Source organism: Cherax quadricarinatus, chromosome 45 (genome assembly GCF_038502225.1).
Source record: "Cherax quadricarinatus isolate ZL_2023a chromosome 45, ASM3850222v1, whole genome shotgun sequence".
NCBI lineage: Eukaryota > Metazoa > Arthropoda > Malacostraca > Decapoda > Parastacidae > Cherax > Cherax quadricarinatus.
Genome location: NC_091336.1, coordinates 7,739,648 through 7,754,858, shown reverse-complemented (window position 1 = coordinate 7,754,858; position 15,211 = coordinate 7,739,648). Strand labels below are relative to the sequence as shown.

General features: G+C 38.9%; 1 protein-coding gene across 1 annotated transcript in view; it reads left to right on the top strand.

Annotated features, from left to right (window-relative positions):
* The first annotated feature begins 820 nt into the window (after positions 1-820).
* Positions 821-15,211, top strand: part of LOC128694929 (uncharacterized) — a 43,075-nt gene continuing 28,684 nt past the window's right edge. Inside the window, exons 1-2 of the mRNA XM_070094278.1 lie at positions 821-1,413; positions 2,311-2,425. Of these exons, the coding sequence (XP_069950379.1) occupies positions 932-1,413; positions 2,311-2,425 (597 nt within the window). The 5' untranslated portion in view covers positions 821-931. The remainder of the gene's footprint in view (positions 1,414-2,310; positions 2,426-15,211) is intronic.

The following is a 15,211-nucleotide window of genomic DNA, read 5'->3' as shown; positions in this document are numbered from 1 at the left end:
CGTCAGTGGCACTAATATTACTTCAGTTGTTTTTATTTGAACGAGGGAATTGTTACCACCACTACTACTAGTCTACTACTAGTAGTAGTATTAGTACAACTACTGTTACCACCAAAATTACTACCATCGACACCACTACTACTATTAGTAAGGTGTATATATCCTGTGTAAGGTTTATAATACTCTTAGTGTGCATGTTTATATGTATTATATCGTGACATTCATCTTGCTATATATATATATATATATATATATATATATATATATATATATATATATATATATATATATATATATATATATATATATATATATATATATATATATCCCGGTATTTATGCTCTTCCATGGCCCACTTTACACCCTCTCTCTCTCTCTCTCTCTCACTGATATTCTGAAGCACTGAAGGAGTTATTGATCGAGTGTCAGCCAGACGACAATGGAGGCTCCCAGATGCCTTCAGTAATACACCCCAACACATCATTTTATCCGCCTAAATTGCCATGTTATAAAAAAATTAAAAACACGTCGTGAATTAAGTCAGTCTGGGTTAAGATTCCTTGTTGGGGTAAACAAAACTGTGATCAGAGAATGACTTCAAGTTCTGTTTTCCTGACGACTTTGTTTTTTGTGACATTAATTATTCTGTGGTTATTAAGGGCACCATTGACTGCACGAGGCCCATTAATATCACATTCTGCTTATTGACAACCATTGATTTAATTTTTAAAATAGGAATTTATTAAGAACATTCATATAACAAGAATTTTTGTCTTTTTCATCTTTTTGTGTAGTCGAAATTACTTAAAGAGTGCTTTGTTTTCTCATTTTTTAAGAATTAATTTGATCTCTTAGTAGATATAGATACAATTCATAACATCCCGTGTTCATTATTTTCCAGAAAGACGTACTATAATAGAGCATCGGCAGAATGTACAGCAGCAACAGTAGCAGCAACAGTAGCATCCGCAGCAAGTCCCAGAGTCTTAACAACAGTGGTATCTCAAGCAAGACCAACAGTCCCGTCAACAGTGGTTTCTTAGGTAAAAGCATCAGTCCCATTGAGAGTGGAATCCCAAGTAAAAGCAACAGCCCCGTCAACAGTGGTAGTTCAAGCAGGAACAGCAGTCCCATCAGCACTAGCAGGAACAGTAGCCCAAGAAACAGTAAGATACCTGGCAAAAACGACTCCAACAACAACATGAACAGCCCACAGCACCAGCAGCATCACCAGCTCCGTCATAGCCCACAGCACCAGCAGGAACAGGAGCACAAACAGGAGGACCAGGAGCTGTTGCTTCGCTCTGTCAAGCCTCCAGCTAGCGTGGTGAACAGCAGCCCCTACGACCACCAGCTACTGGAACGACTCGTCCCACGACATATCACTACTGAACATGTCGTTTTTAGCCACAAGTAAGAAGGGAGGAATTGGAGGGAGTCGTGGAACAGAAGGACGGGAGGGAAATAAAAGATTGGAAGGAGGAAGAGACGCAAGTAGGAAGAGAGGAAGAGATAGAAGCAGAAAGAGAGGAAGAGATGGAAGTAGGAAGAACTGGAGTACTGAAAAGACGTAGAAAAGGAAGCATAGAAATAGAACTGCAGAATGTCTTAGGAGATATTGATGAATGCAGAACGTATGTATGTATGTATGTATGTATGTATGTATGTATGTATGTATGTATGTATGTATGTATGTATGTATGTATGTATATATGTATGTATGTATGTATGTAGGAACAGAAATTATGTGAGCGCATACAAGAAGGAAAAAACAGAAAAGAAAAGATGGAAATAAGGAAAATAAAGATGGAAAGCAGTAAGGAACGACAGGACGAGAGGGAATAGGAGAGAATGAAAAAATTTGGAGGAAGGGAAGAAGGAAGGGAATGGAAAAAGTGGTTGTAATAATGACCTTCCTGCTCCGAGACTTCGCCTTAGACACAGGGGAATAGGTGAGAGGGCAGAGAAAATGAGAAAGAGAAGGATGAGGATGGCTGGGAGAAGAATGGTGATAAATAGAACGAAGATGAAAGGAGGAGGAGGGGAAGGAAGGGGCGGGTGGGTGAAAGATTAAGAGAATCCAAGACATCAGTTATTTTACAAACGAGTCAATGACTGGGAGAAAAATACTTATTAAACAAATTATCTAAAACACGTAGTATGACAGAGGTCACCATCACTAGCATATACCATTTCCATTGCTATTACTACTACTGCTGCTGCTATTACTGCTATTTATATTATTTTTAAATTAATATTTTAATGTTTAATTATTGTGTTATTATTAATAAAGAAACGTTGACCCTTCAGGAGCAAAGTTGGGGGTCGGTCACTATACTTCTTCAGTCCGGCGTGCAGAGGTGGTGTCACCAAACCTGTCTTCACTACCAGAGAGAAACTCACACCTATCCTGGACGGTCCTGTGGTCAGTATCAAGGCTAGGCTGCGTCGCCAACAAGCTAGTTGGTCACAGACTAGGCCGTGATTAGTGGACGTAGGTTCGAGCATGTACAAGTCTTTGTGCTGAGTGATCCACACGGTTTTAGTGCTAAATATAATAATTCTTATTTTGCTACCCAGCCTACATCTTGTAGATCACTATTTGCATATATCTATATATATATATCCATCTATATATATATATATATATATATATATATATATATATATATATATATATATATATATATATATATATATATATATATATATATATATATATATATATATATATATATATATATGTATATATATAAAGTCGTGCCGAATAGGTAAAATTGGTCAGTCACTAAAAAATCATTTGAAATTAAAAAAAATTTCTTATACAATAAAAGATATATTTTTTCATTGGTGTTAATATAAAAATTAATGATCTTGTACCAAAAGAACCTTAGAAAACTTACCTAACCTTATTATAACAAGCACAATTTAATTTAGCTTAATCCAACAAAATATGTTTTATATAAGTTTACAATAATTTAATAATAAACAAACACAATGAAATATATGTTATTTCGTTAGATTCAGAATGATTTTTCCGAAATTATTGCATACACAAATTTTCGCTTGCCTTATTCGGCAAGAAGAGCGCTGCTATTTAATCCAGAATCGCAAGTTTTACCTTTTCGGCACGACACACACACACACACACACACACACACACACACACACACACACACACACACACACACACACACACACACACACACAATGTGGTACCAATCTTTAAAAAAGGAGACAGACATGAAGCACTAAACTACAGACCAGTGTCACTGACATGTATAGCATGCAAAATCATGGAAAAGATTGTCAGGAGAAGAATGGTGGAACATCTAGAAAGGAATGATCTCATCACCAGCAGCCAACATGGTTTCAGGGACGGGAAATCCTGTGTCACAAACCTACTGGAGTTCTATGACATGGTGACAGCAGTAAGACAAGAGAGAGAGGGGTGGGTGGATTGCATTTTCTTAGACTGCAAGAAGGCGTTTGACACAGTACCACACAAGAGATTAGTGCAAAAACTGGAGGACCAAGCAGGAATAACAGGGAAGGCACTGCAATGGATCAGGAATACTTGTCAGGAAGACAGCAGAGAGTAATGGTACGAGGCGAGGTGTCAGAGTGGGCACCTGTGACCAGCGGGGTCCCACAGGGGTCAGTCCTAGGACCAGTGCTATTTCTGGTATTTGTGAACGACATGGCGGAAGGAATAAACTCCGAGGTGTCACTGTTTGCAGATGACGTAAAGTTGATGAGAAGAGTTCATTCGATCGAAGACCAGGCAGAACTACAAAGGGATCTGGACAGGCTGCAGACCTGGTCCAGCAACTGGCTCCTGGAGTTCAATCCCACCAAGTGCAAAGTCATGAGGATTGGGGAAGGGCAAAGAAGACCGCAGATGGAGTACAGTCTAGGGGGTCAGAGACTACAAACATCACTCAAGGAAAAAGATCTTGGGGTGAGTATAACACCAGGCACATCTCCTGAAGCGCACATCAACCAAATAACTGCTGCAGCATATGGGCGCCTGGCAAACCTCAGAACAGCATTCCGACATCTTAATAAGGAATCGTTCAGGACCCTGTACACCGTGTACGTTAGGCCCATATTGGAGTATGCGGCACCAGTTTGGAACCCACACCTAGCCAAGCACGTAAAGAAACTAGAGAAAGTGCAAAGGTTTGCAACAAGACTAGTCCCAGAGGTAAGAGGTATGTCCTACGAGGAGAGGTTAAGGGAAATCAACCTGACGACACTGGAGGACAGGAGAGATAGGGGGGACATGATAACGACATACAAAGTACTGAGAGGAATTGACAAGGTGGACAAAGACAGGATGTTCCAGAGATTGGACACAACAACAAGGGGTCACAGTTGGAAGTTGAAGACACAGATGAATCACAAGGATGTTAGGAAGTATTTCTTCAGCCACAGAGTAGTCAGTAAGTGGAATAGTTTGGGAAGCGATGTAGTGGAGGCAGGATCCATACATAGCTTTAAGCAGAGGTATGATAAAGCTCATGGTTCAGGGAGATTGACCTAGTACCGACCAGTGAAGAGGCAGGGCCAGGAGCTTGGACTCGTCCCCTGCAACCTCAACTAGGTGAGTACACACACACACACACACACACACACACACACACACACACATATATATATATATATATATATATATATATATATATATATATATACATACATAGATATATATATATATATATATATATATATATATATATAGGGAGGTACAACCTCTGGAACTGTCATGGGGACCCTCATCCTCAGAGAAAAGAATAAACTTGCTTCAGGGGAAACTGAAAGTTCTCCCTGAATCTGTTTGACAATTTTCTCCTACAACCCCCTATATTTAATATATATTTTATTTAAAGACAAAACACATTGACAAAACATTCACAAAAATACAATAAAAAGTAAAACAACATAGATAACAACTCAGAGCTACAGCTCGAATACTTTGTCCAGCTCCCCGGCGGTGGGCCGCGTGCCCAGAATGCTACAGGCATTTCCTCTCTGGATAGCAACACTGAGTCTCTGAAAGAAGCTGGTCGCTCTGTGGTCCTTGGTTTCTATGATGAGCTTTTCACCCAGCTCTTATATATATATATATATATATATATATATATATATATATATACATATATATATATATATATATATATATATATATATATATATATATATATATATATATATATATATATATATTTTTTTCAACAAGTCGGCCGTCTCCCACCGAGGCAGGGTGACCCAAAAAAGAAAGAAAATCCCCAAAAAGAAAATACTTTCATCATCATTCAACACTTTCACCACACTCGCACATTATCACTGTTTTTGCAGAGGTGCTCAGAATACAACAGTCTAGAAGCATAAACATATAAAGATACACAACATATCCCTCCAAACTGCCAATATCCCAAACCCCTCCTTTAAAGTGCAGGCATTGTACTTCCCATTTCCAGGACTCAAGTCCGACTATATGAAAATAACCGGTTTCCCTGAATCCCTTCACTAAATATTACCCTGCTCACACTCCAACAGATCGTCAGGTCCCAAGTACCATTCGTCTCCATTCACTCCTATCTAACACGCTCACGCACGCTTGCTGGAAGTCCAAGCCCCTTACCCACAAAACCTCCTTTACCCCCTCTCTCCAACCCTTTCGAGGACGACCCCTACCCCGCCTTCCTTCCCCTATAGATTTATATGCTTTCCATGTCATTCTACTGTGATCCATTCTCTCTAAATGACCAAACCACCTCAACAACCCCTCTTCTGCCCTCTGACTAATACTTTTATTAACTCCACACCTTCTCCTAATTTCCACACTCCGAATTTTCTGCATAATATTTACACCACACATTGCCCTTAAACAGGACATCTCCACTGCCTCCAACCGTCTCCTCGCTGCTGCATTTACCACCCAAGCTTCACACCCATATAAGAGTGTTGGTACTACTATACTTTCATACATTCCCTTCTTTGCCTCCATAGATAACGTTTTTTGACTCCACATATACCTCAACGCACCACTCACCTTTTTTCCCTCATCAATTCTATGATTAACCTCATCCTTCATAAATCCATCCGCCGACACGTCAACTCCCAAGTATCTGAAAACATTCACTTCTTCCATACTCCTCCTCCCCAATTTGATATCCAATTTTTCTTTATCTAAATCATTTGACACCCTCATCACCTTACTCTTTTCTATGTTCACTTTCAACTTTCTACCTTTACACACATTCCCAAACTCATCCACTAACCTTTGCAATTTTTCTTTAGAATCTCCCATAAGCACAGTATCATCAGCAAAAAGTAACTGTGTCAATTCCCATTTTGAATTTGATTCCCCATAATTTAATCCCACCCCTCTCCCAAACACCCTAGCATTTACTTCCTTTACAACCCCATCTATAAATATATTAAACAACCATGGTGACATTACACATCCCTGTCTAAGACCTACTTTTACCGGGAAGTAGTCTCCCTCTCTTCTACACACCCTAACCTGAGCCTCACTATCCTCATAAAAACTCTTTACAGCATTTAATAACTTACCACCTATTCCATATACTTGCAACATCTGCCACATTGCTCCTCTATCCACTCTATCATATGCCTTTTCTAAATCCATAAATGCAATAAAAACTTCCCTATCTTTATCTAAATACTGTTCACATATATGCTTCAATGTAAACACCTGATCTACACATCCCCTACCCACTCTAAAACCTCCTTGCTCATCCGCAATCCTACATTCTGTCTTACCTCTAATTCTTTCAATTATAACCCTACCGTACACTTTTCCTGGTATACTCAGTAAGCTTATTCCTCTATAATTTTTACAGTCTCTTTTGTCCCCTTTCCCTTTATATAAAGGGACTATACATGCTCTCTGCCAATCCCTAGGTACCTTCCCCTCTTTCATACATTTATTAAACAAAAGTACCAACCACTCCAACACTATATCCCCCCCTGCTTTTAACATTTCTGTCATGATCCCATCAGTTCCAGCTGCTTTACCCCCTTTCATTTTATATATATATATATATATATATATATATATATATATATATATATATATATATATATATATATATATATATACATATATTCGAACTTCATGGTCTCGTATGTCACACATCAGAAGGGAAGTATGCCAGACATGGGGAAGTCAACGACATCATAAAGAGAAGCCTCGCCACAGCCCGTTGCCCAGCTCAACGGGAACCCCAAGTGCAGAGGTCTGACGGAAGTCAAAAGCGTCCTGATGGAGCCACTATGCTACCCTGGAAGGATGGAAAGTAGAATGCCTGGGACTACAGCTGTGCCGCCACATTAATAGACACCTACTTGCCATACTCCATAATTGAAGGGGGTGGAGCTGCCAGCTGCAGGGAGACCCAGAAGATCCGCAAATATGAAGACCTTCCCCCTTGCTATATCTTCATCCCAATAGAATCGGAGACCCTTGGAGCATGGGGCAAGTGTGTTCTAAAGTTCCTCAAAGAGGAAAAACTCACCATAGATACCAAGGACCACAGGGCAGCCAGCTTCCTCTTTCAGAGACTCAGTGTTACGATCCAGAGGGGAAATGCCTGCAGCATTCTGGGCACGCTGTCCACCGCTGGGGAGCTGGACGAAGTATTTGAGATGTAACTTTGAGTTGTTATCTATGTTGTTTTACTTTTTACTGTATTTTTGTCAACGTATTTTATCTTTAAATAAAATATATATTAAATATAAGGGGTGGCAGGAGAAAATTTTCAAACAGCTTCAGGGAGAACCTTCAGTTTTCCCTGAAGCAAGTTTGTTTATTCTTTTCTCTAAGGATGAGGGTCCCCAGGACAGTTCTAGAGGTGGTACCTCCCTTGTATATACGTATATATATATATATATATATATATATATATATATATATATATATATATATATATATATATATATATATATATATATATATATATATATATATATATATATATATATATATATATATATATATATATATATATGTCGTGCCGAATAGGCAGAACTTGCGATCTTGGCTTAAATAGCAACGTTCATCTTGCCATATAGGACAAGTGGAAATTTGTGTATGCAATAATTTCGCCAAAATCATTCTGAACCTAACGAACAAAATATATTTCACTGTGTTTGTTTAGTATTAAATTATTGTAAACAAATCTAAAATATATTTAGTTGGGTTAGGCTAAAATAAATTGCGCTTGTTATAATAAGGTTAGGTAAGTTTTCTAAGTTCCTTTTGGCGCAAAATTATAAATTTTTACATCAGCATTAATGAAAAAATATATCTTTAAACGTATAAGAGAAAATTTTAGAAGGGACTTAATTTTAAATGAGTTCTTGCTAATTGACCAGTTTTACATATTCGGCACGACATATATATATATATATATATATATATATATATATATATATATATATATATATATATATATATATATATATATATATATATTTTATTATTATTTTTTTTTATTATCACACTGGCCGATTCCCACCAAGGAAGGGTGACCCGAAAAAGAAAAACTTTCACCATCATTCACTCCATCACTGTCTTGCCAGAAGGGTGCTTTACACTACAGTTTTTAAACTGCAACATTAACACCCCTCCTTCAGAGTGCAGGCACTGTACTTCCCATCTCCAGGACTCAAGTCCGGCCTGCCGGTTTCCCTGAACCCCTTCATAAATGTTACTTTGCTCACACTCCAACAGCACGTCAAGTATTAAAAACCATTTGTCTCCATTCACTCCTATCAAACACGCTCACGCATGCCTGCTGGAAGTCCAAGCCCCTCGAACACAAAACCTCCTTTACCCCCTCCCTCCAACCTTTCCTAGGCCGACCCCTACCCCGCCTTCCTTCCACTACTGACTGATACACTCTTGAAGTCATTCTGTTTCGCTCCATTCTCTCTACATGTCCGAACCACCTCAACAACCCTTACTCAGCCCTCTTGACAACAGTTTTGGTAATCCCGCATCTCCTCCTAACTTCCAAACTACGAATTCTCTGCATTATATTCACACCACACATTGCCCTCAGACATGACATCTCCACTGCCTCCAGCCTTCTCCTCGCTGCAATATTCATCACCCATGCTTCAAACCCATATAAGAGCGTTGGTAAAACTATACTCTCATACATTCCCCTCTTTGCCTCCAAGGACAAAGTTCTTTGTCTCCACAGACTCCTAAGTGCACCACTCACCCTTTTCCAGTCATCAGTTCTATGATTCACCTCATCTTTCATAGACCCATCCTCTGACACGTCCACTCCCAAATATCTGAATACATTCACCTCCTCCATACTCTCTCCCTCCAATCTGATATCCAATCTTTCATCACCTAATCTTTTTGTTATCCTCATAACCTTACTCTTTCCTGTATTCACTTTTAATTTTCTTCTTTTGCACACCCTACCAAATTCATCCACCAATCTCTGCAACTTCTCTTCAGAATCTCCCAAGAGCACAGTGTCATCAGCAAAGAGCAACTGTGACAACTCCCACTTTATGTGTGATTCTTTATCTTTTAACTCCACGCCTCTTGCCAAGACCCTCGCATTTACTTCTCTTACAACCCCATCTATAAATATATTAAACAACCACGGTGACATCACACATCCTTGTCTAAGGCCTACTTTTACTGGGAAATAATTTCCCTCTTTCCTACATACTCTAACTTGAGCCTCACTATCCTCGTAAAAACTCTTCACTGCTTTCAGTAACCTACCTCCTACACCATACACCTGCAACATCTGCCACATTGCCCCCCTATCCACCCTGTCATACGCCTTTTCCAAATCCATAAATGCCACAAAGACCTCTTTAGCCTTATCTAAATACTGTTCACTTATATGTTTCACTGTAAACACCTGGTCCACACACCCCCTACCTTTCCTAAAGCCTCCTTGTTCATCTGCTATCCTATTCTCCGTCTTACTCTTAATTCTTTCAATAATAACTCTACCATACACTTTACCAGGTATACTCAACAGACTTATCCCCCTATAATTTTTGCACTCCCTTTTGTCCCCTTTGCCTTTATACAAAGGAACTATGCATGCCAATCCCTAGATACCTTACACTCTTCCATACATTTATTAAATAATTGCACCAACCACTCTAAAACTATTTCCCCACCTGCTTTTAACATTTCTATCTTTATCCCATCAATCCCGGCTGCCTTACCCCCTTTCATTTTACCTACTGCCTCACGAACTTCCCCCACACTCACAACTGGCTCTTCCTCACTCCTACAAAATGTTATTCCTCCTTACCTTATACACGAAATCACAGCTTCCCTATCTTCATCAACATTTAACAATTCCTCAAAATATTCCCTCCATCTTCCCAATACCTTTAACTCTCCATTTAATAACTCTCCTCTCCTATTTTTAACTGACAAATCCATTTGTTCTCTAGGCTTCCTTAACTTGTTAATCTCACTCTAAAACTTTTTCTTATTTTCAACAAAATTTGTTGATAACATCTCACCCACTCTCTCATTTGCTCTCTTTTTACATTGCTTCACCACTCTCTTAACCTCTCTCTTTTTCTCCATATACTCTTCCCTCCTTGCATCACTTCTACTTTGTAAAAACTTCTCATATGCTAACTTTTTCTCCCTTACTACTCTCTTTACATCGTCATTCCACCAATCACTCCTCTTCCCTCCCGCACCCACTTTCCTGTAATCACAAACTTCTGCTGAACACTCTAACACTACATTTTTAAACCTACCCCATACCTCTTCGACCCCATTGCCTATGCTCTCATTAGCCCATCTATCCTCCAATAGCTGTTTATACCTTACCCTAACTGCCTCCTCTTTTAGTTTATAAACCTTCACCTCTCTGATCCCTGATGCTTCTATTCTCCTTGTATCCCATCTACCTTTTACTCTCAGTGTAGCTACAACTAGAAAGTGATCTAATATATCTGTGGCCCCTCTATAAACATGTGCATCCTGAAGTCTACTCAACAGTCTTTTATCTACCAATACATAATCCAACAAACTACTGTCATTTCGCCCTACATCATATCTTGTATACTTATTTATCCTCTTTTTCTTAAAATATGTATTACCTATAACTAAACCCCTTTCATACAAAGTTCAATCAAAGGGCTCCCATTATCATTTACACCTGGCACCCCAAACTTACCTACCACACCCTCTCTAAAAGTTTCTCCTACTTTAGCATTCAGATCCCCTACCACAATTACTCTCTCACTTGGTTCAAAGGCTCCTATACATTCACTTAACATCTCCCAAAATCTCTCTCTCTCCTCTACATTCCTCTCTTCTCCAGGTGCATACACGCTTATTATGACCCACTTTTCGCATCCAACCTTTACTTTAATCCACATAATTCTTGAATTTACACATTCATATTCTCTTTTCTCCTTCCATAACTGATCCTTCAACATTACTGCTACCCCTTCCTTTGCTCTAACTCTCTCAGATACTCCAGATTTAATCCCATTTATTTCCCCCCACTGAAACTCCCCTACCCCCTTCAGCTTTGTTTCGCTTAGGGCCAGGACATCCAACTTCTTTTCATTCATAACATCAGCAATCATCTGTTTTTTGTCATCCGCACTACATCCACGCACATTTAAGCATCCCAGTTTTATAAAGTTTTTCTTCTTCTCTTTTTTAGTAAATGTCTACAGGAGAAGGAGTTACTAGCCCATTGCTCCCGGCATTTTAGTCGCCTCATACGACACGCATGGCTTACGGAGGAAAGATTCTTTTCCACTTCCCCATGGACAATAGAAGAAATAAAGAAGAACAAGAGCTATTTAGAAAAAGGAGAAAAACCTAGATGTATGTATATATATATATATATATATATATATATATATATATGCATGTGCGTGTCTGTGAAGTGTGACCAAAGTGTAAGTAGGAGTAGCAAGATATCCCTGTTATCTAGCGTGTTTATGAGACAGAAAAAGAAACCAGCAATCCTACCATCATGCAAAACAGTTACAGGTTTCTGTTTCACAGTCATCTGGCAGGACGGTAGTACTTCCCTGGGTGGTTGCTGTCTACCAACCTACTACCTACTATATATATATATATATATATATATATATATATATATATATATATATATATATATATATATATATATATATATATATATATATATATATGTGTGTGTGTGTGTGTGTGTGTGTGTGTGTGTGTGTGTGTCGCGCCGAATATGTAAAACTGGTCAATTAGCAAGAACTCATTTAAAATTAAGTCCCTTCTAAACTTTTCTCTTATACGTTTAAAGATATATTTTTTCATTAATGTTGATGTAAAAATTATAATTTTGCACCAAAAGGAACTTAGAAAACTTACCTAACCTTATTGTAACAAGCGCAATTTATTTTAGCCTAACCCAACTAAATATATTTTAGATAAGTTTACAACCTGCTTGAGGACAATGCAGTGGCAAAATTAGATTTCAAGAATGCGTTCAATCTCCTGAAAAGAGACGTTGTATTAGCAGCAGTACAAGAACATTTCCCTGGTCTCTTCCCTTTTGTTTCAGCTGGGTATAGCAAGGAATCAATGCTTCTGTTTGGAGAGCAAGAAATCACATCATCGGAGGGTGTCCAACAAGGAGATCCTCTTGCACCATTTCTCTTCTGTATAGCAGTTAGGGAAATCACAGTCAGACTGACCAGCGAGCTAAACATCTGGTTCCTAGATGATGGCACACTAGCAGGTACAAAAAGAGTCCCTCCTACATGACCTTACACAGGTAATGACACGGGGACAGGAAATGGGTCTCGTCCTGAATCCATCCAAATGTGAAATCATCTCAGTCAGTCAACAAGTGATAAATGCAGTGAGATCAAAACTACCAGGAGCAGCAGTCATTGCCCCCCACAAATAGTGTCTTGCTAGGAGCACCTCTGGGAAGCAATGCCATTGACACAATTCTCAGGAAGAAATTGGAAGAGTTAAGGAGAATGGAACAACGAATAGGCAATCTGGACACCCACGATGCCTTGTGCCTTCTCACAAAGTGCTTGAGTCTGCCCAGGTTGACATATTTCCTAAGATGTGCACCTTCATATGATAACCCTATACTGCACGAATATGACAGTATTCTGAGGCAGATTTTAACGAAAGTACTGAACCTTACTCTATAAGACGGGCAGTGGAACCAAGCTACACTTCCAGTCAGACTAGGAGGCATCGGTGTCTGCAAGTCATCACAGATTGCGTTACCTGCTTTTCTGTCCTCGTGTATTGCATCCAGAGAGCTTGTAGCAGCGATTCTCCCTGAACATCTTAGGGACAAGGTTGGAGTCCAGGACCAAAAATTCATTGACGGAGCAATGATCTGGGATAATCTAACGGGCTCAGAAACCAGACCTGCTCCCCCCAACAACTACAAACAATCGCACAGGAATGGTCCAATAGTGGAAAATATAGCCTCAACAATGCTTCAGAGTGTGTTAGGGAAGGATAGATCCCGCCTCCTGGCAGTGAGAGCCCCTCATGCTGGGGACTTTCTGTTGGCTGTTCCCAACTCCAGCCTTGGCACACGCCTCGACCCACAGACCATCCGCATCGGTGTTGCCCTTCGACTTGCCGCCCCTATTCAAGCCGAACACAGGTGTATTTGTGGCAGTGAAGCAGCAGACCGATTCGGGTACCATGGACTTGTGTGCCGTAAATCCGAGGGAAAGATTGCAAGACATGAGGAGGTTAATAACATTATCAAGAGGAGCCTCACAACAGCTGGATGCCCAGCAGTAAGGGAGCCACCCCAACTATGCAGATCTGATGGCAGCCAGAAGCGTCCAGATGGTATCACCCTTCAAGCCTGGACAGATGGGAAGCAGGTGGTGTGGGACTATACACGTGCATCTACCTTGGCTGATACCTATCTCCAATACACCAGGGAGGAAGGAGGGGCAGCTGCCAGCTTCAGGGAGTCCCAAAAGTCTAGAAAATATGGAGAACTTGCCCATCATTATATGTTTGTTCCCATAGGCTCTGAGACCCTTGGCTTATGGGGAAAGAGTGCATCTAAATTCCTTAAGGAGCTGGGAAAAAGGCTCATCAGGGTAACTAGGGATCCCAGGGAAGCTAGTTTTCTGTTCCAGCGGCTCAGTGTGGCTGTTCAAAGGGGTAATGCCTGCTATATTTTGGGCACACGCCCCAGCTCTGAGGAGCTGGATGAGATTTTCGCCTTATAATCGGTGATACACACGTAACAACATGTACCTTATATGCCACCTTTATATCAACAATGTATCTCTTAAATCTTCTGTACCATATTATGTAATAAAATATTCCTATTGGTAAAAAAAATATATATACTGAAAGATGGGGTGGTAGGGGAAGTGGAATATTCAAACGGCTTCAAGAAGAAATCCAAATATTCTTCCTTGAAGCCTTTTTGTCCACTTCTCCGAGGCTATGGGTCCCACAATTTACACCAGAGGTATATATATATATATATATATATATATATATATATATATATATATATATATATATAGCACTATATATATATATATATATATATATATATATATATATATATATATATATGGCTCTGCGCCTTGCTGCCCCATATATATATATAAGCAGACCAATATATATATATATATATATATATATATATATATATATATATATATATATATATATATATATATATATATATATATATATATATATATATATATATTTATTTATTTATACACATATATAAACTCTACGGTCAAATCATGCCACATTTCACTAACGTTGTACTTAACTCTACGGATATATTCACCCACATTTCTTTTCCATCCCGTTAGGATAAGTCTACGGACACGAACGCTCAGATTTCACTGCCATTCTCACCCTCCCCCCCCCATAAAAACTCTACGGACATATCCTACCACATTTAACTATCATTCCTCACTCATGACGGCAATTATATATATGTAGGTATATATATATATATATATATATATATATATATATATATATATATATATATATATATATATATATATATATATATATATATATATATATATATATATATATATATATATATATATATATATATATATATATATAAATATGTATGTAGTGCCGAATAGGCAGAACTTGTGATCTTGGCTTAAATAGCAACGTTCATCTTGCCATATA